Raw genomic sequence first — 18334 nt, 5'->3', positions numbered from 1 at the left:
GATGTATATATGTATGTGTACATATATGTGTATGGTGAATGGGGAGGAAGAGAGAAAGAGATAGAGGAGAAACAGAGAGGAAGACGGTGAAGACACAGAAAGACAGAAAGAGAAAGACAGAGACAGAGAGACAAAGAATAGAATGTTAAAAATTAGGAAAAACAGTACACACACACACACACATATATTTAGAGAGAGAGAGAGAGAGAGAGAGAGAGAGAGAGAGAGTCATAAACATAGACAAAGAAAAATATGGGAACCAACAATACCGACAAAAATTCATTAGTCATTTCTTGGCCAGATGGGAGCGCCAGTTAGTTTGTCCCTGGTCCAGATGCATGCCTTAGTTCTCCTAAGACAGTGTCTGAACTCTAGCAGTGGTCTGCAGGCTGAACTTTCCCTCAGCCCCTGCCCCACAAATCTTAGCCTAAAGGAAGGCACTCTTGTGCTCCTATTAAGCTGAAGCCATCACATCATCGCCAGCCTCCCCTTCTCCATTGCTGTGTGAGGGGATGCTATCCAACAGACTGTGATAGGCCTGGGAAAGTGCCTCCAGTTTCCTTTCCAGCTCATGAGCCTGCTCTCTCAGTTCTCCTGCCACCTCAGCCTTTGCTCCCTGCAGTAAATGGTTCAGGTCCCGAATGAAGGTAATCGCGTCTACCAAAACCAATGCCCCTGCTGTCATGGCGCTCATCATCCTGCAGCCTTTGGACATGGCTAGGGCCGTCCCACCGAAGGCCTTCTCCACCTTCCGGGCACTTCGAGTTGAGAGGTACCCAGTGGTCATGAGATTTTTGGCAGTAGTAGTTAAACGGGGGTTGGCTTTAGCCAAGTGAAAGGCACGAATGTTCTTGTTGATGTCTTCTATGACTTGGTTACCTATAGAAACACACTTCTGAACAACAGAAACAACTTGGGATGCCTCCTTACACAACACCACCACGGCCGCTTGGCCCTTTGCTCCCTTGGGGTTGCTCACTCGCTCTTTTGCTGCCAAATTGCTGGCATGTTCAATGACACTTGAGGAAAGGCTGGTGACCGCAGCTACTGCCCCCAAGCCAATCCCAGAAGCTGAGAGGATCAAGCTTCCTCCTGTCGTAACCGGTGCAAGAGCCAAGCCCAGGATGGTCATGACACCAGAGATGACGCTGGTGGAGCCGGCTACCACATTGGTGATGGTACATTTCTTGTGGGTCTTGTCAACTTGGTCTGCAATGGACTGAAGGCCTTGGATACGCTCCTCAAGTTCCATCTTCTTCTCAGGAAACTCTTTCAAAAAGATTTTGTCCTCAGCTGAGAGAACACCATCTTGCCCAGTGGTACCATCAAACAGCTTGTCACCATATAACCCATACAGAGCCTCAAAGAGCTCATTGGTCTCCTCCCTGTGCACAATGAAAGTCAAATGATTGATGGTAAAGATATTAATAATAATCACTACTGGGCAGCTAGGTGGCACAGGGGATAAAGCACCAGCCCTGGATTCAGGAGGACCTGAGTTCAAATCTGGCCTCAGACACTTGACACTTACTAGCTGTGTGACCCTGGGCAAGTCACTCAACCCTCATTGTCCCACTAATAATAATAATAATCGCTGACATTTCTATAGCACTTATTATGTGCCAGGCACCGTGCTGAGCACATGCCACTAATAAGTGTCTGAGGCTGGATTTGAACTCAGGTCTTTCTGACTCCAGTTCTGGCGTGATATCCATTGTGAGCTACCTCACTGCTCCAAATAACAAAAACATGGGTTTTCTTTACTCAGATCATAGAATTTCAGAGCATGAAAAGTCTGTCAGAAATGGGAATCCCCTTGAATCCTGGGCAAAGAAGGTGTCAGGGTACAAGGGAAAGAGTACTTGATTTAGATTGTGAAGTTCCAAGTTTGACCTCTTCAGTCCATGGGTCAAGCATTCATTAAGCACCAGCCATGTGTCTGGCACTGTGTTAGGTGCTGGGGTTACAAAAACAGAAGTCCCTGCCCTCAGGCAGGTTATAATCTACCGGAATTACCCTCTCTGGTTTTCAGGTTTCCCATCTGTGAAGTGATGTGGTAGAACTAAATGAAGGTGAAGGTCCCCTCCAGCTCCTCATGCCGGGCACTGTGCTGGACACTGGGGCAAAGAAAGCACAGTCCCTGCCCCTGAGAAGCTTACAGTCTAATAAGGAGAATTCTGAAAGCTAAAGGGGGAGATCTTTGGGACTCACTCGCAGCTCTGCAAGGAGACACATCACTTGTGTCTGTTGCTGTCAATTGGAAACAGTTGCTCTTTGGAAGGGGAAGTCAGTTCTGACTGCCTGAGCACGCAGAACACTGCTTCTTGGGGAAGAGCAGGAGGACCTGGGATCCTTTTTGTTGGGGCCCTCAGACCATAGCAAGGAGGAGCGGGGAGGAGAATCTTCCCTCTCACTTTACACTCGACTCTAAGCTCTGTCTTATCCAAAACTTTCTCCAGTCGAGATGCTTAAGAAATGTTTGCTGCCTTGAACTGGATGAAAAATCTCCCAATAGTTCAGCCTGATCTCCAAGTTCACTCTGCCTTCAGCTGATGTCTGCTTCTAGCCCAGGTCCTCTCTTGGGGTACCACAAGTCAGAGTAATGGCGCAATCAAAGCTCCCCATTACACTTCTGCCTCCGTGTCCCCAGCACCTGGCCCATAGTGCAGAGGACTGGACCAGTAATGTCACTAAAATGAGGAACTCCCATTATGAGGAAATTCCTTCTACCTTCTCTACTTAGGTCAGAGGATTGACTAGAGAAGCATGAAAGGGAAATGACTTGTCCAGGGTCATAAGGCAGTACTGCAAGAGGTGGAACTTTATATGTGTTTTGTATTTACCAATTTGTGTACACATCATTTTCCCTGATAGAATGTCAGCTTCTTGAGAGTAGGGCTGACTGACTTGTGTATTCGTATTCCAAGTGCCTAGCAAATAGGAAGGCCTTAATAAATGCACATTGATTTGAATTTAATTCAGCTAGCTGTTCTCTCCATTATGAAGTCCTCTCTCTCCCTTTCTTCTTTCTCTCTCTTTCTTCCTTTCTTCTCTCTGATTCTTTCTTCCCTCCTTCCCTCCTTTCTTTCTTCCTTCCTTCTCTCCTTTCTTTCTTCCTTCCTTTCTTCCTTCCTTCCTTTCTTTCTTTCCTTCTTTCTTTCTTTCTTTCTTTCTTTCTTTCTTTCTTTCTTTCTTTCTTTCTTTCTTTCTCTTTCTTCCTCTCTCTCTCACACACATTCTGTTTGTCTTTATTGCTATGTCTTTCACCATCTCCATCTCTATCTCTGTCTCTTTCTCCTTCCTTCTCCCCTCCCCTCTTCTTTCTGGGCTCTGGCATTCTCTTCTTTTATTTCTGAACTCTATTTTTGGTCTACATTGATACCTCGTCATGACCCTGGTAACTCCCTTGAGCAACATAGGTTGGTGTGGTGCTTAATAATATCATTCTGGAACAAGGACAACTGATTTTTATCCATTACTAGGGAAGGATCAGATGGATGGTTATCCAGTTGGCAGAGAACATGAAACTAGGAGTCAGAGATAACATGTTAGATGCCTGAGTCAGGATGTGATTTGTAGGATCATAGATTTAGAACTTAAAAGGCCCTTAGGTGCCGTCAAATTCAACCCACTCGTTTTATAGATGAAGAAATTGAATTTGGAAGAAGTCAAGTAATTTTTCCAGGATCACCCCAACTACTATGTATCTGAGACAGGGTTTGAACTCAGGTCCTTCCTGACTCCCATCCCCATTGTTCTATCCACTGTAGTAGAGGCAGTACAGCAGACACATAATAGTGGACTGACTGATTGATGGAGTTGAGCCTAAGTGCTATATAGACATGATCTTAAAAGCTGCTATGGTTATAAAGTCACTGCAACCCATGACCGACTTGAGGGGGTGAAACCTCCTCCTTACTTGGCTGAGTGGGTCCCTTGGACAACAAATGGAGAGTCGGTGGCATAATCAAAGGTGTGTCCAATTTAGAAAAGTCCCGCTGGGGCTCATGGTCTGTTGATATAATCTCCAAGGACCCAGAGTCACTGCCACACCACACTATGTCATTGGATGAGGGCCCAGCAACTGGGGGATCCTGGGCTGTATTACCCAAGGCCAATGAGGGCAAGGGGTAATCACTCTCCCCGTTCAGACCAAATCTGGAACACCGGGCTCCCTTTGGGCATTTCATTCTGGAAAAGAAGCTGACCGAGCTGGAGAGAGACCACACTGTCTAATGACTCTTTCTGGAGAAAGGAAGACTCTGTTTCTCTGAAGTCTGACCTTCCCTGTTCTAAGCTCCCTCCCAACTCGGCGTTCTAGGTTCTTGGGTCACTCCCAGCTCTGACATGACATGTTCAAGGACATAAAAGTTGTTTTTTAAGTATGCGAAGGTTTATCTGCATAAAAAGGGTTAAACTTGCTCTCTCTGTCGCCAGATTCTAACCACTGACACTCACTACTTCTGTGACCTGGACAAGGTGCTTACCTTCCCTGGGCCTCAATTTCCTCATCCTTATCTGAAGATAAGAAGAGCATCCATCTCTCAGTTATTGTGAGGATAAAATGAGATATTTGTAAAGCTCTTTGCAAATTGTAAAATGTTTTATAAATAAGCTAGTATTGGCGCTAATTCGTGCTACAGAATCTAGGGACCCAAACCTAATGGAACAGCGCCAATAACGCCTGATGGCGACACCTCCTGGCAAGTTGTGAGATTGCAGCCTAGTTCAATAAGACACTGCAAATATTCAAACGGAAGGAAAAAGAATAGAGAAATTCATCGCAGATCTTGGGCTCCCTAGTGATCATCGAGTGCAATTCCCGCATTTTTCAGGTGGAGAGACTGACACTGAGAGAGCTGACCTAACTTCTCCAGCTAATAAGTAGCAAAGGCAACATTCAAACTCAGGCCCCTTCTGCCTTCCAACTCACACTTTTTTTTTTTTTTAACTACACGATGCTTGCTATGGGCTGCAGCTGGGTCACATATGAAGCTGTTCAACCTTGGTTGTGCAATGGGATACCCCACTAGGCACATCATCACAAATTGCCTCCTCATTCACCTTTTCCTGTGCAGGTCTGAGAACGTTTTCATTTAAACTGTCATGTGACTCTGAAGCCTTTTGACTGTTTAAGATTCCAGTTCTGTGGTGACTTACTTCACCACTCTTTGCCTCAATTTCTACATCTATCAAATGGGCATAGTAATATTCCTAGCACCTCATAGGATTGTTATGAGGTTTCAATGGGATAATGTGTGTAAAAAAACATTCTAGAATTCCTGGTTTGGGTGCCATTGTTATCATTATTATTATTCATTACAATCAGGGGGAACAGCCTAGAGGAGGTGGTCATTCATTCTACTACAATGTATGTGCACAGCCCTATGCTTACTAGGCATTGGGGAGCTATAGAGATAACTAAGTCGTGTCCCTGCCCTAGGGTCTTAAGATCTAGTGCTGAGGGAACTTTAAAAAGTCTTCTAGTCCATCTTCTCCTTTCACAGATGAGGCCACTGAGTCCAAGAGAATGGAAGTAACTAGCCCAAGGTCATACAGATAGAAGTAGTAGAATATACGCAGAGGGCATTCCAAGCCAAGTTTCTGACTCAGTGCAGTGTTCTTCCCACTAGCCCAGGATTTACAGCTGAGATTTACATCTAGTAGAAGAGGGCAGCTCTCCAGGTAGGGTGTCACCCAGCAGGCCCCCTTAGGGACACTAGCCAGGCACCTGGGGCCAGTCACTTTTCGAGAGCAGAAGCAGCAAAGAATCTCTCCCAAGCTTCATCTTCAGAGAGCTCTCTCTGGCTCAGGCTCTTTCATGCTTTTGGAGTCTGGTGGATTCTTGGGGGTGACAGGAGAAAGGCAGCTGTTCTCTAGTGGAATAAGAAGAGGGTTAGTGGCCTCAATTTTCTCTACCAGCTCTACCAGCCACTCCCTTGATGACTTTGACCAAGACTGTCTGAATCTCAGTGCCTTCAACTGGGAAATGGGAGAATAATGCTCCCAATACCTACTGAACCTCCCAGGACTGGTGTGAGGAAAATGCTCTGTAAGTCCTATGGAGCTATAACGATTTCAGCTGTCATTGTTATCCATCATTTAATCTTTCAGCACCTCAGTTACCCAAGCTTGTCCATGAGGGAGCTGCAGTCAGTGGTCTCTAAAGCCCCTTTCATCTCTGGCATTCTCTGTTCTAAGGTCCCTCTCAACTCTAACATGCCAAGTTCTAAGGGTCCCTCCCAGCTCTGACATCTCCTGTTCTCAGGCCCTTCTCAGCTTTGACACCCTGTTCTCAGACCCCTCCCCAGCTCTGACATCCCTGTTCTCAGGCCCCTCCCACCTCTGACATGCCAGTTCTAAGGGTCCCTCCCAGCTCTGACATCTCCTGTTCTCAGGCCCCTCCACCTCTGACCATGCCAAGTTCCAAGGGTCCCTCCAGCTCTGACATCCCCTGTTCTCAGGCTCCTCCCAGCTCTGACATTCTAGATTCTGTGACTCTGGGTCCAGAGTGGCACTCTCAGGTGTGGTGATTCTGTAGTCTCTAAAAAATGTTGGAACTTGAGTTTGAATCCTATCTCTGACATCTGCTGGCTCTGTGGTCCTCCGGCATGTCACTGGGCGTCTCTGAGTCTGGCTTTCCTAACGCATAAACCGGGGGAAACAAGATTGGCTCTCTCTCCCTCCCAGTGTTGTTGTGATGCAAGTGTTTTGTAAACCTCAGAGCACCGAGAAATGAGAGCATGGTCTCCAGGGGGCTCTCAGAATACTAGCTCTTATTCCTCTAGTGTTCCAACATTTACAAAACACTTGCCTCACAGCAACTCTGGGAGGGAGAGAGCAAATCTTGTTTCCCCTGGTTTATGTGTTAGGAAAGCAAGACCCAGGTATGTCCAGTGACTTACCCAGGTCCACAGAGCTAGCAGATGTCAGAGCTAAGCTTCAAATCCAAGTTTCCAGAGTTCTTTCTGACACATTGACATCTAATGACTGATGATCCCGGGGACCAGGAGGACCACTTGTGTGATCTGTGTGACCTGACCTCTTTGGGGCTCAGTTTCCTCAGGTCATAAGAAGCTTAAATGATCATTTAAAGCTCTAAAAATCCTGTCAATATGGAGAAAGGGGACTTGGGGGTTTTGTTTGAGTAAAAGGTGAAAGTAGCTAGAGGAGGAGGAGGGTGTCCCATCTTTCACATAGCAACTGGACTTCTGTTCTCATCTGTAAAAATGAGGAGATTGGCCTGGATGGTCTCTGAGTTACCTTCTAGTCCTAGAGCTATATCCATGATCTTGTTAAAACTCTAAGTCCTATTTTTCCTATCCCCCAATTCCTCCTTCCCCTCAGAGTTCAGCGTTCTTCTTCCTCTACTCCTTAGTCTCTCCATCCAAAGCCATCCCTAAGCAAAACTTGGTGGGAAGCAATGGAAAGAGCTGATTTGGGGATCAGAAGTACTGGGTTTAAAAAAAAAGAAGAAAAATTTTAAAAAAATAAAAAAGAAGGTACTGGGTTCAATTTTGCTCTTTGTCACCTACTCCTGTGTGACCTTATCCAAGTCACTTCAGTATTCTAAACCTCAACTTTCTCTTATGTAAAATAAGGGAGTCAGAACAGAGGTCTCTGAGATTCCTTCGGCTCTAGAGTTATGTGAAGCTGGTCTTAGGGACCCTTATCAGCTCCTTCTCCAACCCTTGGTGCCACTGCTTGCCTTCTGCAGGGCACTGACTCTGCTGTGTGTGTGTGTGTGTGTGTGTCCCCTGGGACCTTGACCTCAGTAGCACCTACTGGTGTCATCTGATAGAGCTCCACATGTCCTGAGATCATAGGAGACTCTTGACTAGACACCTTAGGTGACTATGAGACCCCTGGGCACAGGGTCTGTGAGATCAAAACTTTTTTATATATAAATACTAAGATGTTCTAGTTTCTAATACAACAAGGATCCATAGATACAACTCACATAAAGGAAAGATCAGAAATGGAGTGCTTAATAATTTTTAAGAATGTAAAGGGGTCCGAGACCAAAAGGTTTGAGAATCACTAGCCTTAGCATGCTGAGTTTTCTTTTCTTTTTTTTTTTTTGTTTATTTGGCGGGGCAATGACCGGTTAAGTGACCTTGCCCAAGGTCACACAGCTAGTATAGTGTCAAGTGTCTATAATCCAGATTTGAACTCAGGTCCTCCTGAATCCGGGCTGGTGCCTTATCCACTGTACCACTAGCTGTCCCAGTGCCAAAGTTTTCTTAGGCCAGGTGAGGAACATATGGACAAACTGTCCCATTTCTTGAGACCAGCCTCCTCAAACCCATGGAAAGGAACTGGAGGAGAGCTTTGGGGAGCTTGATAATGGGCTGAGGATTCTGTGTTCCCTTGTCTGGCGTGGGATACTATCATGTTTCCAAAGGAAAATGGGAGCACTTGAGGACAGGGCTATCATTTGTTTTCATTTTTGTAGCCTCAGCACCTCACATGGTGCCTCATACAAGGTAAGTGCTTCATTACGTGCCTGTTGAGGGTGAATCAGTTGAAATGAATGTGAGTCCTTCAACATTGGCATTTGGACACCATCCTCCCCCATCCAAACCCTCCTGCCAGTTCTTCAATCCATCAGAGATTGGGTCCCAAGAGCAGGTAAACCCCAGAACGAAAGAATGATGGGGGGAGGTGGGGAGCTAGTTGGCACAGGGGATAGAGCACCAGCCCTGGATTCAGGAGGAACTGAGTTCAAATCCAGATTCAGACATTTGACACTTACTGCTGTGTGACCCTGGGCAAGTCACTTAACCCCTATTGCCCCCCCCACACACACACAAAGAGAGAGAGTGATGGGCCTCATTTCAGGACTTGATAATGTTGAATCATTCTAGATTTAGATGTTGAATCACTCCAAGTCTAGATAATGTTGAATTATCCTGGGTCTGGGTAAGGTTGAATTATTTCAAGTCTGGATACTGTTGAACCTATTCCAGCTCTGGATAATTGTGAATTATCCTCATGTTTAGGTATTGTTGAATTCTTTCAGGTCAGGATAATGTTGACTTTATTTTGTGTCTGGATAATGTTGAACTATTCATGCTCTGGTATATGCTGAATTACCCCAGGTCTGGATAATGTTGAACAAACTTGAGAAAAGGAAAGTGATACCTTGTTTGCATTCCCAGGACTTTGGAGTTATGGTGTCAAGAAGACGGGCCATCATTTTTTTTTTTTTCTATGTGGTTTGAGCAGGTGAGTTGAGGGTGAAAGAAATGATATTTCTCCCTTTGAAAAAAAGAAAACTTCTTTTAAAAACCAGTAAAATCTCTAGTTTATGAACAGGTATGTCCCAGAAATTGACAGTTGGGGGGGGCGGAGCTAGGTGATGCAGTGGATAATGCACCGGCCCTGGATTCAGGAGGATCTGAGTTCAACCCGGCCTCAGACACTTGACACTTACTAGCTGTGTGACCCCGAGCAAGTCACTCACACTCAGTTTCCTCATCTGTAAAATGGAGGTGATAATAGTAGCACCTCCTTCCCAGGGTCATCTAAAGCCACACACCTCACTGGATTTGATTTTAAATGATTTTATTGATGCTTTTTGTTTTGATAGCCCAGTGATTTCTGAAATGCTTCCCTTTGCCTGGGCCCCACAATGAACTCTCGTAATAAAGTTAGTTAAACCAAAACACCCAGCATGTGACAAGGTCTGGCCATGTATGCAGCAAGGGGAAGGGGTAGGGGAGGGTAAGGAAAGGGGAAAGAATGGAAGGAAAGAGGAAAGAAGGGAAGGAGAGGGCGAGGGAAAGGAAGAGAGAGGAGGGGACAGGAGAAGAGAGGAGGGTTGGGGAAAGGAGAGGAAGGGAAGAGAAGAGGAGGAAGGAGAAAGGGAGGGGGAGGGAGGAAAAGGGAAAGGGGGCCCTCTGGGGCAGGCAGAGTTCTTGGGTACCCTGGGGTGGCTTGAAAGTCGGTGGGGGAGCAGAGCCAGCTCCTGAAGCCTTGAGCCCCCAAACCTGTTCCTCCTGGTGTGGGAGCAAGAGCATCTCTGTTTACAGAGACCGGGGCGGGGGGGGGGGAGGGGGGGGGGGGAAGAGGAGAGAGAGAGAGAGAGAGAGAGAGAGAGAGAGAGCAAGCGCCACACGCTCGCTCGCAGCCCATGCGATGTCTCTGGGGCTGGGGCTGGGGCTGGCCTGGGAAGGTCCAGATGGTTTGTGTTCAGGAACCAGGATAAATCACAGCCGAAACTGTGACCCCCACGAAGCCTCCCTCCCCACTGCTGGCAGCCGACATAGGTTCTGCCCTTCCTGGTGTCCCAGGCCTTCCACAGCCTGGCGACATCTGGACTGCTGGGCCTGAATGTCTCCGCAGGGCTGGGGTGCTGAGCTCAAGGTCAGGGACGTTCTAAGCATCTGAGCCCCTGTCTGTGCTAAGTCTAGGACTCAGTAACTTAGCAAGAATTTATTATGCACCCTCCTTTGTGCACCAAGCATTGTGCTATGGGCCAGGGATACAAAGACAGACATTCAGAAATCCCTGCCCTCAAGAAGTTTCCATTCCACTGGAGGAGACAGCAGTCACGTCCATAAATAAATCAGAGTTGGGGGCAGGGCAGAACTGTGATTTCATTGGCATAGTAGTAATAATAAACTAATAGTTACCTCTTTTTTTTTTTTTTTTTTTTTGGTGAGGCAATTGGGGTTAAGTGACTTGCCTAGGGTCACACAGCTAGTAAGTGTTAAGTGTCTGAGGCCGGATTTGAACTCAGGTCCTCCTGAATCCAGGGCTGGTGCTCTATCCACTGTGCCACCTAGCTGCCCCGGTTACTTCTTTTTTTTTTCTTTCTTTCTTTTTTTTTTTTTTTTAGTGAGGCAATTGGGGTTAAGTGACTTGCCCAGGGTCACACAGCTAGTTAAGTGTTAAGTGTCTGAGGCCGGATTTGAACTCAGGTACTCCTGACTCCAGGGCTGGTGCTCTATCCACTGCGCCATCTAGCTGCCCCCCGGTTACTTCTTTAAGGCTGGCAGAATACTTTAAATATGTTCATGTTTGAGCCTCCCAGTACCCTTGGGGTACAGGTGCCATTATTATCTCTGTTTTATAGATGAGGAAACCGAGGCTGAGAAAGGAGAAGTGACTTTTCCACGGATGTGTTTGAGTTAAGATTTGAACCCAGGTCTTCCTGATTCTTAGACTGACACTCTATCCACTATGCCAGGGTGGGCACCTTTAGCCACTGATTGACAACAAATTACTCTGAGTCCAGGGTTCTGGGTGGTTTTATTGTTATTTTTTGATCCAGTCCTAGTCTTGAGGAGCTGTCTGGGTCACACCTTGCCCAAGGTCCTCCAGACAGTAAACATCAGAGCTGGGACTTCACTTCCTGAACATACCCCGCCCCACCCCGCAAACCATGCCAGGTGACCTTCTCTCTCCATTAGACCTCACTCTGCTCCTTAGCAGGCATTGTGAGTTCCATGTTATTGATGAGGTTATTTGAGAGGCACAGAGGAGGGGTTAAGTGATTGGCCCAGATCACAAAGCTAATAGGATTTGAATCCAGGACTTCCTGTCTACAGGTCCAGACACTCGATCATTCTCCCTTGCTCTCTGTTGGTATTGAAAAGAGCCCTGGAAGCCCCCCCCCCCCAGAGAAGGGCCCCACAGCCTGTCGCTTGTAGCCTTGGCCTCAGGCCCTCTGTACAGCCTCCTAAATATATTTAGATTCAAGTGGCAGCTGCCCAGAATGTGGTCTCCAAGGAGTGGGCAGGCAGATGGGCAGGTGGACAGGCGGACCAGGCCTGGCTCCTTTCTAAATATAACTGCAGCAGAACAAGGCCAGAGTTCATTGGGACCAAGAGGCTGGTCCCCTTACCTGCCCCCAGCCAAAGTTAGCTCAGGCCCTGAGTAGCTGAGAGCTGGACCCTAACCCTTCCTCTGAGGGGGACAATGGGGAGCAGCATGGGACAGAAGAGGGCTGGAGCGAAGTCTCTTTACCTTTGAGGAGGAGGGCATTGGAGGGGGTGAAATGTCATGGAGAGAGTGCTGAATTTCAGACAGAGGACCTGGGTTTCTGCTCCTCAATCCTGTGTGACTTGAGGCAAATGACTTCCTCACTCTGGGCTTCAACTTTCTCATTGGGAGAAAGAGGGGATTAGACCAGATGTCCCTTTCAGCTTGAAATCTATGATCCTTCAACAACAGGGGTCCTTTACCCAGAATCCCCCTGCCTATTCCCCTCCCCCCAATCCTCAGATAAATTTCAGTGATCTTGTATGGGGGAGAAATGACCTCTTTATTGTCACCAGCCTTTAAGTGAAATGAGGGCATTTTTTACAAACACGATTCTGAGAAATCTTTTTAAAATCTTTTTAAAAATACCTCTTCAGTTTCTTGAGGAGGGCAAATAGGGATGACATTTCTACATCTAAACATTTACTGCTGTTTCTCAGTGTAGCTTAGACTTTACATCATCCCTTCATTATTAAATTAAATCAGGCACTTGGTTTGTGTTTTATTTAGGAGGAAAGAAACCACATTTGCCCCTAGGTTATTAGCAAAATGAAATTCTGAATGAGTACATTTTGAGAATGTTACCAATCTTAAGTATCTGTTACAAATATTAACTCAATATCACATCATAATTAGTGATTTTAATAATTAGTATTAATTATATAGAGAATTATGCCATGCCAAATAAGTATACATCCTTATTAATATAAACAATATTATTATAATTAATTATTGGTGTTAATAGTATTGAAATTAATATTATTTTGATGATATGAATATTAATTAAAAATCAAATCTTAATTACCCTTTTCACTCACTAGCTTCCCTAGACTCACTTGGGGGGTAGGGGGGGTAGGGTGAGGTAGTCATAGCTCTAGTCAAGCTTTCTCCAGCTAGGCTGATCCCTTCATCATTTCTCTTCTCCTTGAACTCTCCCCCATGGCAAGAAAGTCTGCCTACTTATAACCTTCCCTGGCAACCCTCGAGGTGGTTGGATTGATTGGTTCATAGACTGAGAACTCTAAACCCCTATTTTACAAATGAGGAAACTAAGGCCTGGGGAGATCAAAGTGACCTGTCCAGGATTCAATAGTTAGTAAGTGCCTGAAGTGGGATTGGAAACTTGGCCTTCTAGAGACACTTAATTTTGTGTCTCTGGCATCTCCCAAGGACTCCCTCACTTAAATTCAATTCAGTGCAAATCATGACATCACCCTGATGTCATGATCCTCTTCAGGAACGAAGGACAAACAACACAACAATCTACCAATGGTAGGAGGATTGTAATCAGTACCAGTGAAAGGACTTTCTATCCCCCAGAGCTCTCAGATAAAAATCTCCATTCTTTGGCCTGTTCATGTTATTTTCACCATTGTTATCATGACAGATGAGTCTTTCTATACTGAAAGACAGTTTCTCCCTCACCAGTTGAATTTTAAATTGCGGGTTCCTTTCCTAGGTTAAAAGAAAAAAAATTGCAGATTCATAACTTTACCTTAGGGGGAGCTACACTGAACTATAGGTAGAGTTGTGAACCTACAACCTTTGAATGATAGCCCCTGATTCTCAGGGTTGTTGTGAGGTGCTTAGCATGGTGTAGGATACATAGTAGGTGCTTAATAAATGCCTGTTTCCTTCCCCTTCCCAATTCATAGAAACTGATAGATGGTACCTTGAAGGTCACGTTGACCTACTTGTTCTTGGATCTGGAGTGGCAAGAACTTCAGATTGGGAATCAGAGACCTGGGTTTGAATTCTGACAGAGATATAGAGCCAGAAGGGAATTTAGAGGTCATTGAGTTCAACTCTTTCATTTTACCAGAGGAGGAAACTAAAGCCCAAGGAAGCAAAATGACTTGCCCATTGTCCCATAACCGGGGTATATTGGAAGCAGGATTTGAATCCAGGTTCCTGTTGACTCCAAGTCCAGAATTCTTTCCACTAAACCTCTCTCTCTCTTCTCTAGCTCTGATACAGAAGGAGGAGGAAGAGGAGAAAGAGGAGGAGGAGGGGGAAGAAGAAGAAGGCAAAGAGAGACAACTAGGTGATGCAGTGGATAGAGCACTGGCCCTGGAATCAGAAGGACCTAAGTTCAAAACCTGCCTCAGACACTTATTAGCTGAGACTCTGGGAAAACCACTTCACCATGTTTACCTCAGTTTCCTCATCTGTAAAATGATCTGGACAAGGAAATGGCAAACCATTCCAGTATCTTTGCCAAGAAAACCCCGAATAGGGGTGCGAAGAGTCAGGCATGACTAAATAACAATCTCCCCTACCTCCCTGGGTTGTTGTGAGGATCAAAGGAGATATTTTTAAAGTTCTTTACCTTAACAGAGCTATGTAAAAGTTAGCTATTATTTTTTATTTTTTAGGCAATGGGGGTTAAGTGACTTGCCCACGGTCACACAGCTAGTAAGTGTCAAGTGTCTGAGGCTGGATTTGAACTCAGGTACTCCTGAATCCAGGGCCAATGCTTTAACCACTGCGCAATCTAGCTGCCCCCCAAAGTTAGCTATTATTAATGATATTGTTGTTATTATTCAACAAATAGATAAGAAGGAGATAGAGAGCAAGGCACTACGTAACACATAGGACCTGCCTTCCCCAGTGACTCAAACCTAGATGCCTTAAGATTCACTGGGGTGTTGGTACAGTATGACTTATTCTGAGCCCAATTATTCGTATTTAATCAGAAAATGGCCTTTTCTCACCTCTATGATATTCTAAAGGGTTTGCTAAAGTGTGTTGTTAATTACATCTTTGGGAACCAAAAATATTTCCTGCAGGGGAAATGCCTCTACTTTACAATTTACCAACATTTTCAATAAAGGCAACTTTTAAAAGAACAAGTCTGTTCCCAAAAGTGAGCTATATCTATAAAAATTCTATAGCGGGGAGGAAGGGATCATTAGCCAGGGGGTAGGACAGAAATGGAGAGAGTGTCTGCCAATCACAGATGGGCTCCCATACCAAATTAACCAAGCCCCAGTCCCTGTAAATTTATTTCCTGCTAGCTAGGGGTGTAGTCTTGGTTACTGTCCAGTTCCCTCAGAAACTCCCGGGACTGAATACTTTTCTTAACTTGACTCTGAGGCTCCCCTAAAGCAGCCCCTCACTTCTTTACCAGCCACGCACCTCCCTGCGTAGGTAGGTGACTCCGTCCTTCCTCTCCCCCCACACAGACCACTGCTAAGACTTGGGAGGAATGCTATGCTCCCCAGTCAACAGCATACAAAGACCCCTGATATAAGACAAGTGTTCTTACCTCTTCGGGGGCTGCTCACTAGTCAGTGGAACAAGAAATATGTGTCTGAGACTCAGACAGACAGACACTCGGCGCTGCCTTGGACAAAGTGATGAAAAACTGAGACAGTGTCAGTTGGATTTTTTTTTTCTCTAGTCCACAGGGAGCTGCAATGTTCATGCAGCCACGCCCGGCAGGGTCAGAGGAATACTTTGCTCATTTCTGGGGCAGCCTTAAAACCACTTGCCCAGTGACTATAAAGATCTCGCTTTGTGAAGAGCAAGGAAATGTGTCCTGAGCACCTTCGGGAGAAAACAGGTATTGGTCGGTAAAATGAGCACCGATCTTATCTTACCCTTTCTTTCTCAAGTCTCCTAAACTGGCTTTGCTGGAAGGAGCAGGAAGCCTACATGTGTGGAGATACAGACGGTATTTGGGCCGGGGGATCTCCAGACTATTTGTAGGGAGTCCTGGACAGAGCCCCCGAGATCCCCAGAGTGGAGCGAGCCCCTGCTGCAGAAGCTGAGGGGATAAACTGCTGGCTGAATTGGAATAAAAGTCACAGCATGACTCTGTTCTTTTGCCTGGAAAGGGACACATACTTAAGTCTTGGATCCTCTTACAATTCTGGGAGACGCCGGGAAGCTGGGCACGCATTTGGTCTGTGCAGCAGGGTTGACTTCACACGAAGCCTGGTATAATGTGGAGGGAGCCGGAGAGGACCCGACTTCAGAGCCCGATTCGGCCATTTATCAGCTCTTAGCTTGGGCCAAGTCAGTGCCTTTGTCGGGGCCTCAGTGTCTTCATCTAGAAAATGAAAGGATGGACTAAGCTAATTTCCGAGGGCCCTTCCAGCTCCACGTCATATTTGGGTAGTTCTTTCCACCTTTCCCCTAAAAACACATGCCAAGAATTCACTATTTGTAGCTTATTCCATTTGCAAAAGAATTGCCCTTTCTTTACTATCCTTTATGAAAGGCAGAAACCAGGAAACCAAGCAAGTAAGATACTACTATTATTATTATTATTATTTTGGGGCGGGGCAATGAGGGTTAAGTGACTTGCCCAGGGTCACACAGCTAGTAAGTGTCAAGTGTCTGAGACCGGATTTGAACTCAGGTCCTCCTGAATCCAGGGCGGGTGCTTTAACCACTGCGCCATCTAGCTGCCCCCAAGATACAATTATTATTAACGCAATGTAAATAATGTGAGATGTGTTTTACCTAGAGTACTATTTCTCACACATGGGCCCCTGCAACTGCTGCCCCAGATTCGAAGCTCTCTAAGGGTTAGTACCCAATTGAAGCCATAAACTCATAAGTTCCCACCACTGTATGTATTTATTACTCACCATCTGGAGGATAGAGACAGCTAGATGGCTCAGTGGATAGAGCTCTGGGCTTGGAGTCATTTCAAATTCAGCCTCAGACACTCATTACCTGTGGGATGGGGGCAAGTCACTTAACCTCTGTTTGCCTTGAAGGCAGCTAGGTAGCTCAGCGGATAGAGAGCTGGGTCTGAAGTCAGGAAGACCTGAATTCAGATTTGGCCTCAGGTATTTAGAGGTTGGGGAAGTCTTTTTTTTTTTTTTTTAATGAGGCAATTGGGGTTAAGTGACTTGCCCAGGGTCACACCGCTAGTAAGTGTTAAGTGTCTGGGGCCGGATTTGAACTCAGGTCCTCCTGAATCCAGGGCTGGTGCTCTATCCACTGTGCCACCTAGCTGCCCCTATGCCCTTTGTCTTAATCCACTGGAGAAGGAAATGGCCACCACTCCAGTACCTTTGCCAAGAAAATCCCAAATGGGGCCATGAGGAGGTAGACACTTCTGAACAGCAACAGCAACAATCCGGAGGACACAGTTCAAAACAGAACAAATATATACAAATAGTATATAATAATTTAGAAGCTAATCAAATACATGTTGATGAAAGTAACAATAAAAAAATCTGATGAAGCATTCTATCAATCCTACAATTTACCACTCCACTGGTGAAGGAGAGTGTTCATATCAAAAATATTTCTAAGTGGGGAACATGTATGAAGGGGCATACACTTAAAGGCTATGTATGGCCAAGAAGACTCAAACTTCTGACACAGCAGCAGGGCTGCTGACATCTTCTGGTGCCTCACCCTGCTGCTCCCTGGTGATTATCTCATCTTACTCTCTGCTGGTCACATTGATGGGTGTGTCCTCTTTGTGAAAGGTTACATCTCTATGCTGGGTGTCAGGTATCTGTTCTCTACTGAGTATTGTGTTCCTTCTTTATTTCTTCTGATTGCTTCTGCTTTAACATGTAGATGTGAAAGTTCTCTTTGCCACCATCTTCTGGGCTTGTGTTCTTCTGAGCTAGCTTAGGTTCTCAGTGCCCAGCTGCTGATACACAGTAAATTGAAAGTCTTTCCTTGACCAGGATAAGCTGATTGCTTTTTAGTTCATAGCCAAGCCTACAATTCACAACACCTAGAATAGGGCAGCCCCAAAAAGCCAACCAGAGCTCCCCAGGTATTAATTAAATATGTTGCTTTGCTTCCCTATGTCTGGTATGGATTCAAAATCAGTGGTTCCAGGCAACTATCTGATTCAGGGTTAGAAATTCCTTGTATTTGGAATTATGCAAACGAAGGTACTAAAAAGTCCTTAACCTACCACCACCACCCCTGAGAAATCGTTGTCCAAAGGAAAGTCCCATATACAACCAAAATATTTATAGTGACTTTTTTTGGTGTGGGGTAGCAAAGAATGGGAAACAAAGTCCAATGCTCATTGACTGGGGAATGGCTAAACAAGGTGCAGTATGTGATTGTTATGGAAATCTTACTGTTCTGTAAGAAATGGCAAATGCAATAAATACAGAGAAACCTGGGATGACAGCATGAACTAATGCAAAGTTAAGCAGAGGCAGGAAAACTGTATACATAATGGCTACCACAATGTATGTGATACATTCTTAAAAATGAAAAAATCATAAAGAACAAGATTATAAGATGTTTGAAAAGATACACTTTTGCAGAAATGGTGAGGGAGTAGACAGTGACATTGCACATGTCAGGATTTTCAATATATCGATTGGTTTTACTGGATTTTTTTTCCTTTTCT

At 45.4% G+C, this 18334-nt stretch overlaps 1 protein-coding gene across 1 annotated transcript; it reads right to left on the bottom strand.

Annotated features, from left to right (window-relative positions):
* Window positions 1–211: 211 nt before the first annotated feature.
* LOC122729148 (apolipoprotein L6-like) lies at window positions 212–9214 on the bottom strand. Its single transcript, XM_043967852.1, is given in 4 exon segments — window positions 212–1385; window positions 5746–5813; window positions 5815–5876; window positions 9145–9214. Coding segments are annotated over 4 exon segments (1116 nt in total). The 5' UTR covers window positions 9200–9214; the 3' UTR covers window positions 212–454.
* Window positions 9215–18334: the final 9120 nt, after the last annotated feature.

This window comes from Dromiciops gliroides, chromosome 5 (assembly GCF_019393635.1).
Source record: "Dromiciops gliroides isolate mDroGli1 chromosome 5, mDroGli1.pri, whole genome shotgun sequence".
In the NCBI taxonomy this organism is placed as follows: domain Eukaryota; kingdom Metazoa; phylum Chordata; class Mammalia; order Microbiotheria; family Microbiotheriidae; genus Dromiciops; species Dromiciops gliroides.
Note: the sequence above shows the minus strand (reverse complement) of the source record. Positions and strands in the feature narration are given on the sequence as shown.